Below are 19,781 nucleotides of genomic sequence, written 5' to 3' on the forward strand. Positions count from 1 at the left end.
GTGAAGAAACGGAGGTGAAGAGATCATACTTCACAGTTCGAGAGGGTATGTGATTTTACTTCAGTGAGTGCAAAGCCCAGCCAAATTTATAACGTATTTGGCAGTATGAGGCTATTTATCAGTATTACGTAGCACTGTGTCTGTTCGGAATACATGCATTGAGTTGTGAATTGTATCATTAAGCCATTGGACACTGACCTGAGGCAAGCTGTCTCACACTTATTGCAACTAGTTCTTGATATCTTGCATACTGGCTGTGGGACAGAGTTGATGACCTAGCCGGTTCTCAAACATATTCTGTAGAGTACAGATGTGGCGCTCTTGCTGACCACGAGAGTACCTCAAATCACGTAGACAGTTCTTTGAGATACATGCCATGAGTGGAGTATCATTGTCCTGTTGAAAATGGCACCATTAAAAGTATCAAATGGGTCTTAATAAATGAGGACAGAGAATGAAGTGTCCTGCATTCGGCAGAAAAGAACTAACAATCAAGATTGAACACACTTTATTATAACTAAAACGCCTTCTTGGTGTGCACTAATTTCCAAACGCAAGAACAACAATAAGCACAGCAACTCTTGTGGTGGCAAAAGCCAGATGAGAGCACGAGACAATGAAAAGAAAATAATAACCAAAATACTATTCTACACAGTTACAAAAATACAACTTTCTACTGAATGCTACGGTGAGCGTCTACTCTACTAGAGCCGGCGTAGTGTTTATACGGAAAGTCTGTTGTCGTTTGCATCCACTGGCGATGTTTCAATCTGAGCTGTTGAAGAGATATCGGCAGCCCACCTTACTTGTCTGTTGTGCGGACCCTCTAACTGAAAAGGAACCGCTACGACATTCCTCCCCCTGGAAAAAAGATGCACTGCAAATGCCCATAGGAGTAGAGGCATCTTGGTCGACGGCCATAGCTTCGTGGTTAGGCAGGGGCGGGCGGCGGCGACGGGGCAGGGGCAGCTGGCGGTGGAGGGAGTGGCTGAAGTAGAAGCAGAAGCGAAAGTGGAGGTTCTGTCACAGGGCAGCCGTCGACAAGCACTGGCAGCTCCCAAGGGGCGGTGTGGTCTACCAGATGGGGGAGGAGCTGGTTGAGGTGCCGGCTGGCGGCGGAACCATCGGCCCACCGGAGAGACGCCATCGCTTGGCCGCAGAGGTTGGTAATGATGGCAGACGTCCAGCGCGCCCATGGATGAGAGAAGATCTGCACCCAGACCTCCTCCTCAGTGCGGAAGGAGTGCGCCGGAGTGCGGGCGGGAGGGTGAGGGTGAAAAGTATCGGGAACAAGGACAGGTAAGGAAGAGTGGAATGGTCGACTGTTAAATATCTCTGCTGGATTTTTACCAGCATGGGGGATGAGTGGTATGTAGCCAAAAAAAAAGAAGCAAAACCTCCTCCAGCGGGTGACGGCTCAGCACCTTATTGAGCTGGGTCTTGAATGTCCTCACAAAACTTTCTGCCCGGCCGTTTGACGTAGGGTGAAACAGGGAGGTAGGGACGAGAGATTATTATTGGCAGTACAGAACTGCTTAACTCGGTCGAAGTAAACTGTGAACTGTTGCCCGTACGATCATTTTGGGGAGTCCCTGGAGAATTTTGATAGTCTCAGCAGAAGTAGTGTTCATCATGCGGTATACGTAAGGGTATCCCGACCCAGAATCGATCAGGATGAGGCACTGGGAACCATGAAACGGCCCTGCGAAATACAAGTGGAGGCATTCCCATGAAGCAGCAGCATCCAGCCACAAAAAATACTGGCGTGGGGGTGCTGCCTGACGTGTTTGGCACGTACTGCAGGTCTTTATCCAAACGGCGCCAATAAAGATGTCAGTGGGCCAGCTGTTTGGTGAGGACAAGTTACCAATGGCCAACATGGAGGAGACCGAGGACACGGCGGCGCGATGCATGAGATATGACAACCCTGAGAATGTCCGAATCACTATGCAGAAGAATGACGCCACTGCTAAAAAAGAGACTGTGCCGATGACTCCCAAAATACTTGGACCGCCGCATCGCGGACGCTACGACGGCTGGTCGGCCAACCCGCAGTTATTTGGCGGCGGAGAGCTTGCAGTTTCTGATCCTGAGATGTGGCCTACCAGACTGCATCGGCATCCAACGGAAGCACCTCCAGAGCTGCTTTCACGTCCGATTCCACATGGAAACGAACAAAGGGGGAGGCGTCAAACTCACGATCCACCCAGGCAAGCAGTTGGGACAGAAAACTGGCGTTTGCGTGCCGTTCAGAGATGCGATAGACAATATCATTGTTGAACGTCGCAGGAAGAGCGCCTAACGCTGGAGGCAGCGCGCCGTCTGGGTGGTCACTGCGCCAACCAGGTGAAACAAAGAAACTAAAGATTAGTAGTCGGTCTGCACAGTGAAATGACGACCACCCACGTAGAATTTCTTCAGGGCGAAAACCAGCGCCAGAGCTTCGTTTCCAATTTGACTATATTTGGTTTCAGTGTCCGTCAATTTTTTGGATGCAAAAGCCGCCAGCCTCTCAACGCCGTCGACTTCTTGCGAGAGCATCGCGCCCAGCCATAGTCTGAAGCATCGGTAGCCATAATGACGGGCAGAGAACGATCGTAAGCGGCCAGACAAAGAGGGCGGGAGGGAGCCATGTTGAGACGTTTGAAAATCTGTCCGCATGCTGTGTCACAAACCCAACGCACACCCTTGCGCAATAACCCGGTCAGGGGCGCCAAAATCTCAGCGGCGTGGGGTATAAAACGCCGATAATAGTTGAACTGACAGAGGACAGGTTTCAGTTGCTTCACGTTGGTGGGAGGAGGCAGATGTTTAATCACCTTGACATACTCCTTAGAGGCGTGTAGACCACAGGCATCAATCATGAACCTGAAATAACTGATCCCGCGCGCAAAAAGTCATACTTTTCTTTCCAGCAACGCAGGTTGGCCTCGGAAAAAATTTGAAATAGCCTATCCAGCTTGTCCGCAAGATCCACCGCAGACGAAGCACCGACGATGACATCGACCAGGTAACTGGCCGCAACGGGCACCTGACTTGTGAGGTGTTCCAAATAACGTTGGAAAATGGAGGGGGCGTTGGCAATGCCAAATGGGGATGGTTATACCGGGAAACGCCACATGGGGTATTGATGACTAGGGTCTGTTGCGATTCCTCATCCAACGGCAGCTGTAAATTACATCACGCAAATCAATTTCGGAAAAAAACGGTCGAGCCTGCAAGAGATGTATGTCATCCACTGATGGGATAGGGTATGGATCGATGACGGACTGAGAATTTACTCTGACTTTAAAATCGCCACAGATGCATAAAGCACCATTCTGCTTCTCGACTAACACGACAGGCGTCGCCCAGCGATTGTGCGCGACGGGAGAAAGGATGCCTTCGTTTTGTAAGCGGGGAAGTTCCACCTGGAGCCTGTCTCGGAGAGCAAAGGAGACCGGGTAGGCCTTAAAAAGAAACGAGGGACAGCAGAAGGAAGAAGCTGGACAAGCGCGGTGAATCCCTTCACTCCTGATGTGGGGGATGAGAACAACGTTTCGTATTTGCTGAACAACGGGACGAGGTTGGTATCCGAGGAGGGGATCAAAACCGCCTGAACATCCTGCACTCACAAACCCAGATGAAAATGTCCACACCCAGAAGGTTAGCGGCGCCGGGAGAGCCGACCACCAAAGCTGAGTGGTGAAGGAACGACCGTGTAAGAGATCTGTGTGGATAAAACGCCGTCGACTGATGTAGGGTGATTACTGAAACTCCGCAAGGAGCGAGTGTACGGGGACAAAGCTGGCGAGCCCAAGCGTTGGTATGTGGCACCATCCACAACAGAAACAGATGATGCCGTATCAATTTGGAAGACCACCGGGATATGCGTGGCCTCCAAGGTAAGCAGAAAACGGGCTCCCGACTGGAAAATGATGAATAATACTTGTCCATTAATGGAATGCGAGGTTTCCAGGTCCTGAGGTGACGATTCGTAACGAGCCTGTGCGTCTGCAGGAAGCGTGGCATCTACGTGATGTTTCTGCAAAGCCTGACACACAACGGCGATATGGCCCGTTCTGCTGCAAAGCCGTGCACCTTGCTCGGCGGTGGGGGCACTCCGACAGTTGGGGAGTCCGGAAACAGTCCAGACATGGAAAACGGGCGAGAAGCTTTCTGTCTCGTTATGTACCAACGGATCGACAAGGAGCGAGAGCTTGGCGCTAGGCAACTGGCGAGCCGCAAAGACAGCCGGATCAAGACGACGCGGCTGTTGTAACCAGTGAGACTATTCAAACACACGAATGATCGGCAGACAGGTGTCGAGGGACGGGTCCTGTAACTTCAAAATATCAGCCAGAACACCTTCGTCTGGTGCGTGAAACACTACCATAATGCGAATCAAGAGATGAGATTGCTTCCAAGCAACATTGGCACACCGGAATTTGCAAGCGCGGGAGGGACCCTGGAGTGTCGCAATCCATTCCCGATATGTCTGATCTTGGGACTTAAGACAAGAAAAGAAAGTCTGACGGGCGGAGTTGATGTGTGTTTGTGCGTCAAAGTACTCAAAAAGGCAGCCTTTAATATGAGTAAATCAGAGTTAGCAAGGGGTCTGCTCAGGGCTCAGTAGTTGAATTAAACGATACATCTGTAGACTGACTGACGCTTATAAAATTTAAAAAAAAAAAAAAACCTCGACATCGATTTTCGTCGTGGATCCCATGTGCCAGTAATTGTTGTTCCAACCGTTCGACATAATTTGACCATGGTTCGACAGACCTATCAAAAGCTGGAAATGTTGGTGGAGCCACGTCCAAAGTGTTAAATTTACACACAATGGAATCAACTCTACGAGCTACCTCTTGCAATGCTGGGGGACTGAGGACGAAGTCCTGACCTTGTGACTGCTGCCTGAATCTGCTGTAGAATTTCCACCAAGGACTGAAGAAGTTCCTCTCAAAAGGCCATTTCGTTAAAAAATCAAATTTTTATCCTTGTCGTCAATAAATGTAGTGTCCTACGGTCGGCAGGAAAGAATTAACAATCAAGTCTGAACACACTTCATTACAACTAAAACGCCTTCTTGGTGTGCCCTAATTTCCAAACGCAAGAACAACAAGAAGCCAGATAAGAGTACGAGACAATGAAAAGAAAATAATAACCAAAATACTATTCTACACAATTACAAAGATAAAACATTTTCCTGAATGCTACGGCGAGTGTCTACTATGCTAGAACCGGCATAGGTACTGGCCGGAGCTCTTCTAGCTGCCGGCGTGCTTATAACGCCAATTCGGCGGAGTACTACACCTTGTCACATTTATTCCGTTTGGAGGATCTCTTTCGCATGATTTATCACCAAGTACTTCCGTGTTTATGCGGAGAGTTGTTTACATCCACTGGCGATGTTTCGATGTGAGCTCTAGAAGGGAGGTCGGCAGTCCACCTTGCGGGCCCTCTAACTGATAAGCGGCCGCTGCGACACAGAATGTAAATCACATACCATTGTGGCGTCCTATTTTTCTCAGTAATGACGAAATTGTCCAGATGACTCTCCATACCTTGACACCAGGACTAACAAGACTGCTGTGCCTCTTCAAAACAGCTTTCCGCCATACATTCCGACGATGGTCATGTGCGATAGTAAGAACCACAATGTATCATTGAACACAATGCGATGCCATTCATCATCTGTCCATACTTCCTGGTCACGGCATTAATCCTAACGCAGCCGCTTATGGTGTTAACAGCTTAACTCCCTAGTCCGGTTGCTGCTGGACTCTGACCATAGCTGTGGGATAATATAGTATGTTGTACGGGGCCTATTACTTGTTTTCAGATGGCAGATGCGAAGGGGCTACAACGTGCTTGGTGGACAACACGGCTATCCTTCCTTGGTGGTCAGAGGTAGTCGATCGGAACCTTAGAGGGTATGCCTGTCCTCACGTTCCCAAGCACTCCTACATCGCGCCAATCTCACATACTAATGTCCTACAAATGTGGATTACTGTATGATCCGACAAATCACGGAAACGGATTCCAGAAATAATGACCCTTTCAAACTCTTCCAAGTGCTGACAACGCTGATTGACAAGAGTAGAAGGCACCTCCGTGTTCTACACAGTGATCACTCAGCAACTGATCTTTTTATGGCCCTTAAATACCCTACCAGGCCTGGTTACCGCGTAAAATACGGTTTTTAATCATAAAATGGCGTACATGTGTACGAAGTGACATTGTCATCCTACTAAATCCTCTGGGTGCTTCCTTTTTCGTGTCAGGAAATGTATTTTCCCATTGTGGGACCTGTCTTAGCTGTTTCACCTCGTACTATGTAGCAGGTGATCCCTCTATATGTAAGCAAAATTGAACATCATGGGCGGAAGGCTGAAACCAATCATACGCTTAAGTCTGTTATTTGGGAGCTATCTCTAAAGTTCCGCATCTCATTTGTCTATGCGAAACACGTTGGTTCCAAAATGCGCGAAAATTTTCAGTAGTAAACTTTGCAAAAGAGGTAATTACGGGGACATAGTAGCCTTACTTCTCCAGATTGGCATACTGGTTTTATCTTGAGTACTGAAAGCAAAAGTTAACCTCTGCGTCAACTGTAAGATACCTGCTAATGCTGTTGCCGGTAGGGTCTCCTTGTGGCAGCTGGCTGGCTCATTCATTTCACAACTACGAGAACATGACGAAAATGGTACTTTACAACAAGACACTGTATGTATATCAAAGTATTTCCTGGCAATACGCAGCCTCAGCGGTAGATCGGTCGTAATGTAATGGATGTATGAAACTCAAATTGAACTATTAGACAATGAAGTCACATGATCTTACAATATGTTGTGATTTTTTGTGGGGATGGGGGGTGGGGGGGGGGGGGGGATGAGCTGTAAGGAACAAGTAACTCCATATGTCTCCGCTTCTATTAACATTGGGCGAACTCGAATCCGAATTGCAGTAGCAACACTTCTAGACATAATAGGAAAGGTATCGGGCGAGATGCATTATTGTATGAATGTTTGTCGTGTGTGCAGTGGAAGGCTCATTGTGCTTCAGTGAAAGGTAAATGAAAGTGTTCATCCCGAACGTAGCTGTAAGAAGCATCTTAAGGCATTTTAAAAATAAAAACTTCGTTGTTCCACGAGCAAGCTGAAAAACATCACAAGACTTTATGTGCATGCGTGTATAACACATCGGCTTGTGAAGCAGGTCAAATACACTATGTTATCAAAAGTATCCGCACCCCTTTCTGAAAATGACTTACAAGTTCGTGGCGCCCATCGGTAATGCTGGAATTCAATACAGTATTGCCCCACCCGTAGCCTCGATGACCTCTTCCACTCCCGCAGGCAAGAGTTCAATCAGGTGCTGGAAGGTTTCTTGGGGAATGGCAGTCCATTCTTCACGGAGTGGTGCACTGGGGAACGGTATCGATGTCGTTCGGTGAGGCCTGGCACAAAGTCGGCGTTCCAAAACATCTCAAAGGTATTAAGGTATTCTAAAGGATTCAGGTCAAGACTCTGTGTAGGCAATCCATTACAGAGATTTTATTGTCGTGTAACAACTCCGCCACAGGCCGTGCATTTTGAAGAGGTGCTCGATCGTGTTGAAAGATGCAATCGCCATCCCCGAATTCTTCTTCAACAGTGGGAAGTAAGAAGATGCTTAAAACATCAATGTCGGCCTGTGCTGTGATAGTGCCACTTAAAACAGAGGTTGCAAGCCTCCTCCATGAAAAACACAACCACACCATAACACCACCACCTCCGAATTTTACTGTTGGCGCTACACACGCTGGCAGATGACATTCACAGGGCAATCGCTATACCCACACCCTGCCATCGGATCGCCACATTGGATACCGTGATTCCTCTTTCCACACAACGTTTTGCCACTGTTCAATCGTCCAATGTTTACGCTCCTTACACCAAGGGAAGCGTCGTTTGGTGTTTACTAGCGTAATGTGTGGCTTATGAGCAGCCGTTCGACCATGAAATCCAAGTTTTCTCGTGCCGGCCGGAGTAGCCGTGCGGTTCTGGGCGCTACAGTCTGGAGCCGAGCGACCGCTTTGGTCGCAGGTTCGAATCCAGCCTCGGGCATGGATGTGTGTGATGTCCTTAGGTTCGTTAGGTTTAATTAGTTCTAAGTTCTAGGCGACTGATGACCTTAGAAGTTAAGTCGCATAGTGCTCAGAGCCATTTGAACCATTTGAACCAAGTTTTCTCACCTACCGCCTAACTGACATAGTACTTGCAGTGGATCCTGATGCAGTTTGGGATTCCTGTGTGATGGTCCGGATAGATGTCTGCCTTTACGCTCCTTACACCAAGGGAAGCGTCGTTTGGCGTTTACCGCTGTGATGTGTGGCTTATGAGCAGCCGCTCTACCGTGAAATCCAAGTTTTATTACCTCCCGCCAAACTTTCATTGTACTTGCAGTGGATCCTGATGCAGTTTGGAATTCCTGTGTGATGGTCTGGATAGACGTCTGGCTATTACACATTACGACCCTCTTCAACTGTCGGCGGTCTCCGCCAGTGAACAGACGAGGTCGGCTGTACGCTTTTGTGCTGTACGTGTCCCTTCACATTTCCATTTCACTATCACATCCGAAACAGTGGACCTAGGGACGTTTAGGAGTGTGGAAATCTCGCGTACACACATATGACACAAGTGACACCCAATCACCTGACCACGTTGCAAGTCCGTGAGTTCCGCGGAGCGCCCCATTCTGCTGTCTCACGATGTCTAATGGCTACTGAGGTCGCTGATATGGAGTACGTGGCAGTAGGTGGCAGCACAATGCACCTAATGTGAAAAACGTATATTTTTGGGGCTGCCCGGATACTTTTGATCACATAGTGTGCATTTAAAAATCAGTGACTTACCTTGTGCCATTGTCAGAAGGCATCTGCTTGCAGTGTGTTATGACACAGTAGTGAAACTGCCAGTGCAGTGTAGCCGCTCGGCTGAGGCTGTGGCCACGTGCCGTGCCGCAGACCTGGGCGTGTCCTCGGTGGGCGGCCGGCAGCTGTCGGCGTGGCCGTGCGCCTTCTCGTTCAACAGCAGCGTGGCGTCGGCGGGCCGGCTCTCCAGCCCCAACTTCCCCGGACTCTACCCCCGGGACACCGAGTGCCACTACTTCTTCCACGGCCGGCCCGGACAGAGGGTCGCGGTGCGATTCCACTACTTCGACGTCGAAGGCGTGGAGCCGTGAGTATCCCACCCCACTCTCACTTCATACCTGCCAAAACAAATATTCACTGCCGACATTTCTGCAGCAAGTAACTGAATTTCGAATTTCACACCTAAACAGATATTAAGTGAAGCCGGTGATTTACAGTCAAACATTCATAATAGTCTCATCATGTTTGGTGAGTGCTATTACCTCAGGACTGTGAACTGAACTGATGGATTGCTCCAGTCTGGCGATGGGTGTTTTTAACGTTAGTACTTGATAGAGCCATATCCCTTTCCATTAAGCTCGTTATCATATCCACATTGTTCACTATGCAGAAGCGGATCGTATGCGGGATGCGACATTGATGCTCCAGTTCCTTTTTTTTATTGGCAGTCCTCAGTCTTCTGATAGGTGCGATGTGACCCGCAACGAATCCCTCTCGTGTGCCACCCTCTTCATCTTACAAGGGGACCCTCCATACTGTAAATCACGGATTTTGATGCGCTTCAAACATGTTGGGTTGGGTTGTTTTGGGGAAGGAGAAATAGCTCTGAGCAGAATGGGACTTAACTTCTGAGGTTATAAGTCCCCAGGAACTTAGAACTAGTTAAACCTAACTAACCTAAGGACATCACACACATCCATGCCCGAGGCAGGATTCGAACCTGCGACCGTATCGGTCGCGCGTTTCCAGACTGTTGCGTCTAAAACCGCTCGGTCCCTCCGGCCGGCGGGGAAGTAGACCAGACAGCGAGGTCATCGGTCTCATCGGAGTAGGGAAGGATGGGGAAAGGAAGTCGGCCGTGCCCTTTCAGATGAACCATCCCGGCACTTGCCTGGAGTGATTTAGGGAAATCACGGAAAACCTAAATCAGGATGGCCGGTCGCGGGATTGAACCGTCGTCCTCCCGAATGCGAGTCCAGCGTCTAACCACTGCGCAACCTCGTTCGGTGTCAAATATGTTGTAGAGGCACTTAACCTGAGTACCAGGCTATCCGGTTTTTTAGCGATGGGCCTTGGTTTTTGAGAAAATTGATTTTGAAGTTCTTTGCGTGCCGTGTATAGACGTAACATTACATCTAACCCGAAAAAGTCAGCGTAGCGCAGTGGCTAAGGTGCACACGGCTACCGCGCTGGAGGTGCCGCGTTCGAATCGTGCTCCCGTATGTTTTTTTATGTATTCAAGACAGTGCAGAAAATTTGATCCTAATGTTCAAAAACGAGTAGACGAATTAACTGGGAAATACAGAAATGTAGTCGAAATGCAGAAAGTTCACGAAAGTGGCACACGAATAATTTTTACGTTTTGTAATTCTTCCGTACGTGGGACAGAAATTTTTTTTCTGCATTATCGATTCGTTGGGGGGGGGGGGGGGGGGGGGCAAACCGATTCAACTTTTTTCGACATTCACTGATGAAAGGAAGGCGAGCACCTGCACCCTAGAAGTGGTCCCACCAATGTGCACTCCTTATTGCCAGCCCTGCGATGTTTATTTTTACCGACAGGTGAAAATCTTCATGAAAATTGTTCAGAATGGTCCCGACCTGATGGAAGACAACAGGGAGATCGCTTCTAGGGAAGATTCGATAAAATTACAGTCGCTAATCCTACATCATATCAAGGCACCTAATTTTGAACGCATGATTAGATACGCATGGTTCGCATCGAAATTACCGGTTGAAAGAGAAATCTTTTTGAATGCAAAAGAATTGTGTTTCCCTGTATCGCTCATGATGAAACCGTACGCCTGCAAGACGGTTGCTGTCATAAAATGCGTGTGGTGCTGCGAAAATTTGTGTTTCGGTTGTTTCTGTGATAAGTATCAGCCACAACATTGTTCTGGCACATCAAGCAATGTGGACGATGAAAAATAAGATTTTGTGATATTGTATGACAAAAAAAATTAATAACTGAATATATCTTTATAATTTCGCACACCTTACTCTGTTTGTTGATGTTATTTGAAATAAAATTGAAAACTGCTGTCGATTTTGAAAAACTAAAGTAGACGAGCAGGCTTTGAACTCTGTACCTCCAGCGCGGTAGCCGTTAGCCTCTACCACTGCGCTACGCTCACTTACTCGGTATACCTCTTATGTTACGGGTATACAAAGCACACAATGAAATTCAAAATCGATTTTCTCAAAAACCAAGGCCCGTCGTTAAAAAAACGGATATTTAGATACTCAGGGTAAGTGCCTCTGTAACATATTTGAAGCGCATCAAAATCCGCGATTTACAGCATGGAGGGTCCCCTTGTTAGAGCAGCACTTGCAATCTACGTCCTCAATTATTTGCTGGATGTATTCCAGTTTCTGTCTTCCTTAACAATTTTTACTCTCTCAGCTCCCTGTAGTATCATGGAAGTTATTCCCTGACGGCTTATCAGATGTCCTGTCTTCCTGTCCTTTCTTCTTGCTAGTGTTTTCCAAATATTGCTTACCTGTCCGATTCTGCGCAGAACTCCTCATTCCTTACCTTATCAATCCACCTAATTTTCAGCATTAGTCTGTAGTACCCCATCACAAATACTTCGATTTACTTCTGTTCCGGTTTTCACACACTTCATTTCTTCCTCAAATTAAGGCCTGTGTTTGGTAGTAGCAGACAGCTCTTGGCCACGGATGGCCTTTTAGCCAGTGCTAGTCTGCTTTTGGTGTCCTCTTGGCTCCGTCCGTCATTGGTTATTTTGCCGCCTACGTAGCAGAATTCGTTATCTTCATATACCTTGTGACCATCAATCCTGATGTTAAGTTTCTCGCTGTAGTCATTACCGCTACTTCTCTTTAATTTCGTATTTCTTTGATTTACTCTCAGTCCATATCCTGTAATCACTAGATCGTTCCTTCCATTCAGCAGACCCTGTAATTCTTCTTCATTTTCACTCAGGATAGCAATGTCATCAGCGAATCACTTTCACCTTGAATTTTAATCCAACTCCTGAACCTTTCTTTTATTTACATCATTGCTTCTTCGATGTACAGATTTATAGTCCGAGCACTTCGATCTTGGTCGTCCACTCTTATTATTCCCTCTTGGTTCTTGTACGTATATTACCTGTCTCTCCCTATAGCTTACCCCTATCTTTCTCAGAATTTCGAACATCTGCACCATTTTACATTGTCAAAAGCTTCTTCCAGGTCGATAAATCATATGAACGTGTCTTGATTGTCCTTTAGTCTTGCTTCCATCATCAACCGCAACGTCAGTATTCCCATTCTGGTGCCTAACTTTCCTAAAGCCAAATTGATCGTCATCTAATACGTCAACAGTTTTCTGTTCCTTTCTACTGCATGTTAGTCTTGTCATCAACTTACATGCATGAGCTGTTAAGCTGATTGTGCGATAATTCTCGCACTTGTCAGCTCTCGCAATATGCGGAATTGTATGGATGACATTCTACACACCAACGTGAATAGTTGTTTTGTTGCCACTACCCTCAATGATTTCAGAATTTCTGATGGAATGTTATCCATTCTTTCTGACTTATTTGGTCTTAAGTCTTCCAAAGTTCTTTTAAATTATGATACTAATGTTGGTCGCCTAACTCTTCTAAATCGACATCTGTTTCTTCTTCTATCACATCAGACAAATCTTACCCTCATAGACGCCTTCCATGTATTCTTTCCACTTACGCAGTCTCCTCTGAATGTAACATGGAATTCCCGTTGCGCTCTTAATGATACCACCGTTGTGTTTAATATCAGTGGTTGTTTTGCTTCTCCTTCCGACAATCTCTTCTTTTTCGATTTATTCACATTCTTGGTGCAGCCATTTCGTCTTAGATTCTCTGCACTTCGTATTTACTTCATTCCTAATAGACTTTTACGTCTGCAATCCTGAATTTTCATGAACACTTTTGTAATTACTTCTTTCATGGATCAACTTAAGTATTTCTTCTGTTACCCAAGGTTTCTTCGCAGTTACCTTCTTTGTATCTATGTTTTTCTTTCCACTTTCTGTTATTGCCCTTTTTAGAGATGTCCATTCCTCTACAATCTGCTGCCTACTGAATTAATTCTTATTGCTGTTTCTATTGCCTTAGAGAACTTCAATCGTGTTTCGTCATTCCTAAGTACTTCCGTATCCCACGTATTTGCATATTTCTTCTTTCTGACCATTCTCTTGTACTTCAGCCTCCTCTTCATCACCACTACTCTGTGACCTGAGTCTACATCAGCTCCTGGGTATACTTTTCAAACCAGTATCTGATTTCGGAATCTCTGTCTCACTATGATGTAATCTACCTGAAATCTTCCCGTATCTCCTGGCCTTTTCCCAGTATACCTCCTCCTATTGCCATTCTTGAACGTAGTATTCACCAGTGCTAACTGAAATTATTGCAGAACTCAATTAGTCCTTTTCCTCTCTCATTCCAAGTACCAAGCCCACATTCTCCAGTAAACCTCTCTTTACTCCTTTTCATACAATCGCATTCTGTTCCCCATGACTATTAGTTTTTCATTTCCACTTACGAACTGCGTTACCCGGTCAATATCCGCATACACTCCCTATCTGTTCATCTTTTGCTTGCAACGTCGGCATGTAGACCTGAACTATCGTAGTCTGTGTTCGTTTGCTGTCGATTCAGATGAGAATAACCTAACAGTAACACACTATCTGCCCTTGCTTCCTGTTCATAACGAATCCTACTACCGTTATCCCATTTTCTGCTGCTGTTGATATTACCTTATTCTCACCTGACCACAAATTCTTGTCTTCTCTCCATTTAACTTAATTAACCCTCACTGTATCTTGATTGAGCCTTTGCATTGCCATTCTCCTTTCGTATTTTCTAGCTAGCCTACCACGTTCATGCATCTGACACTCCACGCTCCGACTCGTAGAACGTTATCCTCCCGTTGGTTAAGCAATATTTTCTCATGGTCACCTTCCCTTTGGCAGTCCCCTTCCGTAGATCCGAATAAGGGACTATTCCAGAATCTTTTGCCAATGGAGATATCATCGTGACGCATTTTCATTACGTGCCACATACCCTGTGGATACAGATTATGTGTCTCTATGCGGTGGTTTCTATTGCCTTCTGCATCGTAATGCCTTTGATCATTTATGATTCTTCAATCTTTGGAAGCACTTTCCCATCCCAAGGGCCAGAGAGTGCCATGAAGCTCTGTCCGCTCCTCCTTCTCTCTTTAATGATGATGATAGTTTGATTTGTGGGGCGCTTAACTGCGCGGTCATCAGCACCCGTAAAAAGTCCCAATTTTTACGTGGTCCAAATTTTTCTCAATATAATATAGCCACTGGCAAGAACGATGATGATGAGGAGAAGGAAGTAATGATGACAGCACAAACATGAAGTCCCAGACAGAGAAAATCTCCAACCCGGCCGGGAATCGATCCCGGCCCACTGTGAACTAGACGCAACAACTCCAGCCACTAGACCACGAGGTGCAGACTCTCCTCTCTCTTTGAGAAAGCGTTGACAGAATGAGGGTAACTTATGATGCGGATATCTTCGGTCGCCAATGCTGATGATTTGTATTAAAAATTTAAGCAGTGACTGAGTTCCAACCCGGGACCGACGACGTTTTGAGTGCTAATCAGAAATTTATTTTTGCTTTTTATGGGTTCAAACGGTTCAAATGGCTCTGAGCACTATAGGACTTAACATCTGAGGTCATAAGTCCCCTAGACTTAGAACTACTTAAACCTAACTAACCTGAGGACATCACACACATCCATGCCCGAGGCAGGATTCGAACCTGCGACCGTAGCAGCAGCGCGGTTTCGGACTGAAGCGCCTACAACCGCTCGGCCACAGCGGCCGGCCTTTCTATAGGTGCAAAACACAACATACAGAACCTAAAGTTGCTCTGTAATTCAACCAAACGTGAAACGGCTCTCAATGCCATCTAGATTTAAAGAATTCACTAACAAAACTAAAACAGGACCCTAAAATGGTCCAGTTGGTGTGTATCCAAGTCGGTTCTTCGCAAAGTTATAAACATTATATAGTCCTCTGAGTACATCAGGAATGAATGTTAGTTCCTGAACGTCGAGCATCTTCTCATTTCACTTCTCACACCCGGAACACCCCAGCTGGTCGGAGGGTCCATGAATAAGAAACCCAAGTAATTGGAAAAACATCTACTGTATTTTACGTGTCACCACAAGGTAATATGTTACTCTTGCAGTATGTGCCAGACGTCTATGTCGTCTTCGCGATATAGATAACACGTCGTCATATCCTTTATCCAGTTTACGGAAATTGTCTGGGCGGCGGAAAATAATACTTTGTCAGGGAACAGTTGGTCGTTAGCTCTGGTCGCAACATGTGTCATACGCAATAAAAGGGCCAGCATTTTCTTCATGAGAAGCCAACAGTCGATTGCCTTTCCACAAACCAAAATATGCTCGTCTGAGTCGACGACCGCGCAGTGGGGGCATAATGGCGTGTCAACCAGGTGAACAGAGTGAAGTCGTTGACGGTTTGCCAATTTGCCGTTTACCACCACATACCAGAACTCACGTAGCTCTGTAGCGAGAGAGTGGAAAGATAAATCCCTCTCCGTATTCTCTATCACTGTATCGCCGGGTACTTTCGTTAGGCCACATTGCGAAGTTGTTAGAGGAAGCTTCGACATACGTCTTTCGTTGTGGGCTGGTCTCCGGCAAACTCTCTTGGTCGTAGCTGCAATCGCTGAATATGTGCCGAAGGTGTGCGAGCGGTCGCGTGATGTGGCCAATATTGACTGGTGGAGAGAGTGAATGGACGCTGGGTCGTTTCGTTGATCATAGCCCTAATTAAGGTGACGTGCTCAGATCTCCACTAGCGTTGGATCGCACGCACAGGCCTGTTCCTCACGTTTATGAGTCCGGGGCCGCCTCCTCTCAGCTCCAAGGTATCGTAGCGTATTTTAAAGAGGAGCCCTTAGACCACGGGTACCCTTTGCACACTTCATTACAGAGTGAGAGTTCATTCTGCAAAAAATGACCGAGGCTCTGGCTAAGCCACATCACAGTAATATCCTTTCTTCCAGGAATACTTGTCTCTGAAGGTACATAGGAGAACTTCTGTAAAGTTTGGACGGTGGGAGATGCGGTACTGACGGAAGTAAAGTTGTGAGTGTGGGTTGTGAGTCGCGTCTGTATAGCTCAGTAGGCAGAGCACTTTACCCTGCAACGTCCCAACGTTGAGTCTCGATCCCCCACGCCGTTTTAATCGTCGAGGTAGTTTCACTCCCTTTCTGTTCCTCTGCACGTTCTCGGATTTTAACCATTTGTCTTTCGTGTTTTCTGAGGCGAAATAGGAGACCAGTCCAGCACTTCCCAACACTTCCCAGTACACCTATAAAATTTATATTTCGCCGTCATAACAAATCTCGTTCCTCGTTTATATGTATTTGATTAACAGTCACAAGACACAATGTATTTAGACACACTATGTTTGATAGGCGTTTATTAAGTTCATGAAATATAAACGGAGAATAAATTTCAGTCTGAATAATGCAACCGAGTTATCTTCCCATTTTAAATTGTGACATGATTTAGATACTACGTGAATTCCTGTCTCAGAAGCGCCTGTTGACATTACAAGAGTCCAAGAGACGAGTGGCCCTTGCGTAGCTAAAGAACGATGTATGTTACTAAACGTTGATACACATGCTGCCAAAGAGCATATAATTAATGCAGTCAACGACTGATCTTTTCCAACATGTCGATAAAGTGAAGTTATTGGGTGGTAGAAGGGAGTAGCAGTAAGCTCAAAAATTTAGAAAATCAAGCTGGATTCTTCACCTTTTAAGACCAACATGTGGTATGTCACAATGAAGGCTTAGAAGCAGTTTGCTCCGAGATATGGAAGAGATCGCATCGGTGCGTTACAACGGTGTAAACTCTTCCTGCTCGGTTAGTGATCACGCAGTGTAAACAGCGACAGTTCGTATCCCTATCTGATATACTTCCATAGTCTCTGCCAAATCGTTAGAACTTCTGCTGCGCTGCGATCACCACCATGGATGGTGGCAACTGGATCCCTCCTCCTGCTACATAAACATCACAAAATCAGCAACGCAACGTCGCAATGGATACTGATGCACTTCATGTACCCACCGGTGAAGTGGTTAGTGACGCAGCCATGGCACCCGACAACGCGGACTCACCAGACATGTTCTACCTAACAATGCACCTACAAAAAGAGGCCTGAAACCTTCGCAGAGACGTTAACAGGACTGCACGGAGGAGTTGGAAGAGCAGGACGACCAATGAGACGAAATGGAGGAAGTGTAACGTGTCGGTGCCACCCAAGAAAGAACCGTCGCACACCTACCTGTAACTTACACACAGCTACCGACAGAGGGCCTTTCATCTCAGCTGTTGAAAGTGTAGACAGAAATACAAGCAGACTCCACTTTGCACTAGGCAAAGCTATTAGATAGGAATGTGATTCATTATTCAAGCACAGAGTCAATATTACTGCAGCAAGGTAAAACCGAATGAAAACTGAGACTGTGTTATCATTAACTGCAAATGCCTTGGTTCAACATTCTTTCTTAGACAAAGAAAATTTGGAGGCCTATATTCCGAAGTTCTTCACTACTAAACAAAGCATTATCAATAATGTTGGAAACTCCCTTACGGAGGATGAATTCCTAAGGGAAATGACGTGTTGCGGCCAAGTTCTTGCAATCAGGCGATTTGATAAAATTATAAACTGAACGAGGAAAAGGTAATAAAACCATCACCAGTTTGTTTTGTGACGTTTAGATGAGAGCGGATACCACAGTTTATTTGCATTCGCGGAGTTCGCTGACCAGTGGAGTGTATGTTCCCTCTGTCTCATAGTGCTATAACTGTTTGAAATTTAAACATGGCAACAAACAGTGCAGAAGGAGCACAAAATGTACGTACAGCTTAGGCCCATACAGAAGCGATGCCTGTATTAGGGCCACTCAACCAAGTTGTATTCATTGTGCCGGTGGTCACAGTACCCTTTCTCGAAACTCCCTATTGTATCTCAAACACAATGAAATAAACAAAATTATGTCTCTCAATAATATTACCTTTCGACAAGCAGTAGCCTTTTCGACAATAGGCCTTATGTGAATGCAGTTACTTCTTCCCCAAACATTCCGAGACAGTGTACAGAAATGCAGCTTCTTCCGACTCAGCAGCGACTCAATGGAAAAATTAGCATTGCCAACTACGATGCACAGCAGTCAGCCCATGAAATGACGACGACGCCGCAGACGTCAGGAACGGTGACTCCAGTGGATTCATTGCCGATTCCACCATTTCCTCCTCTAATACAGTAAACCCGGCTCCTCCACCAGCAGCGAGTAAATTGTATGGAAAATAGAGGAGACGTTTTTGCCATCACTGAAACTTAGTTAAAGTATACCGAATAGTTCACGATCCAGGGCGGCTTTGTAATTAGTGAAGATAGAGTAGATGGCTAAGACGGTGCAGCGTTATTAGTAAAGCAGGATATCCACCTTTCCATTGACAGTCCCCCGCATGAACCATAGACCTTGCCGTTGGTAGGGAGGCTTGCGCGCCTCAGCGATACAGATGGCCGTACCGTAGGTGCAACCACAACGGAGGGGTATCTGTTGAGAGGCCAGAAAAACGTGTGGTTCTTGAAGATGGGCAGCAGCCTTTTCAGTAGTTGCAGGGGCAACAGTCTGGATGACTGACTGATCTGGCTTTGTAACACTAACCAAAACGGCCTTGCTGTGCTGGTATTGCGAACGGCTGAAGCAAGGGGAAACTACAGCCGTAATTTTTTCCGAGGGCATGCAGCTTTACTGTATGGTTAAATGATGATGGGTAAAATATTTCGGAGGTAAAATAGTCCCCCATTCGAATCTCCGGGCGAGGACTACTCAAGAGGACGTCGTTATCACGAGAAAGAAAACTGGCGTTCTACGGATCGGAGCGTGGAATGTCAGATCCCTTAATCGGGCAGGTAGGTTAGAAAATTTAAAAAGGGAAATGGATACGTTAAAGTTAGATATAGTGGGAATTAGTGAAGTTTGGTGGCAGGAGGAACAAGACTTCTGGTCAGGTGAATACAGGGTTATAAATACAAAATCAAACAGGGGAAATGCAGGAGTAGGTTTAATAATGAATTAAAAAGTAGGAGTGCGAGTAAGCTACTACAAACAGCATAGTGAACGCATTATTGTGGCCAAAATACACACGAAGCCCACGCCTACTACTGTAGTACAAGTTTATATGCCAACTAGCTCTGCAGATGATGATCAAAATGGTGCAATGTATGATGAAATAAGAGAAATTATTCAGTAGTGAAGGGAGACGAAAATTTAATAGTCATGGGTGACTGGAATTCGAGAGTAGGAAAAGGGAGAGAAGGAAACATACTAGGTGAATACCGATTGGGGGTAAGACATGAAAGAGGAAGCCGTCTGGTAGAATTTTGCACAGAGCGTAAATTAATGATAGCTAACACTTGGTTCGAGAATCATAAAAGAAACTTTTATACATGGAAGAATCCTCGAGATACTAGGAGGTATCAGGTAGATTATATAATGGTAAGACAGAGATTTAGGAACCAGGTTTTAAATTGTAAGACATTTCCAGGGGCAGATGTGGACTCTGACAACAATCTATTGGTTATATACT

The 19,781-nt window shown here is 46.0% G+C and overlaps 1 protein-coding gene across 2 annotated transcripts in view; it reads left to right on the plus strand.

Moving 5' to 3' along the window:
- LOC126455553 (cubilin-like) overlaps positions 1–19,781 on the plus strand; it is a 686,613-nt gene that overhangs the window by 637,070 nt on the left and 29,762 nt on the right. For both annotated transcript variants that reach the window (XM_050091307.1, XM_050091309.1), the window contains exon 11: positions 8,990–9,203. In XM_050091307.1, the coding sequence (XP_049947264.1) occupies positions 8,990–9,203 (214 nt within the window). The remainder of the gene's footprint in view (positions 1–8,989; positions 9,204–19,781) is intronic.

Source organism: Schistocerca serialis, chromosome 2 (genome assembly GCF_023864345.2).
Source record: "Schistocerca serialis cubense isolate TAMUIC-IGC-003099 chromosome 2, iqSchSeri2.2, whole genome shotgun sequence".
Classification (NCBI taxonomy): Eukaryota; Metazoa; Arthropoda; class Insecta; order Orthoptera; family Acrididae; genus Schistocerca; species Schistocerca serialis.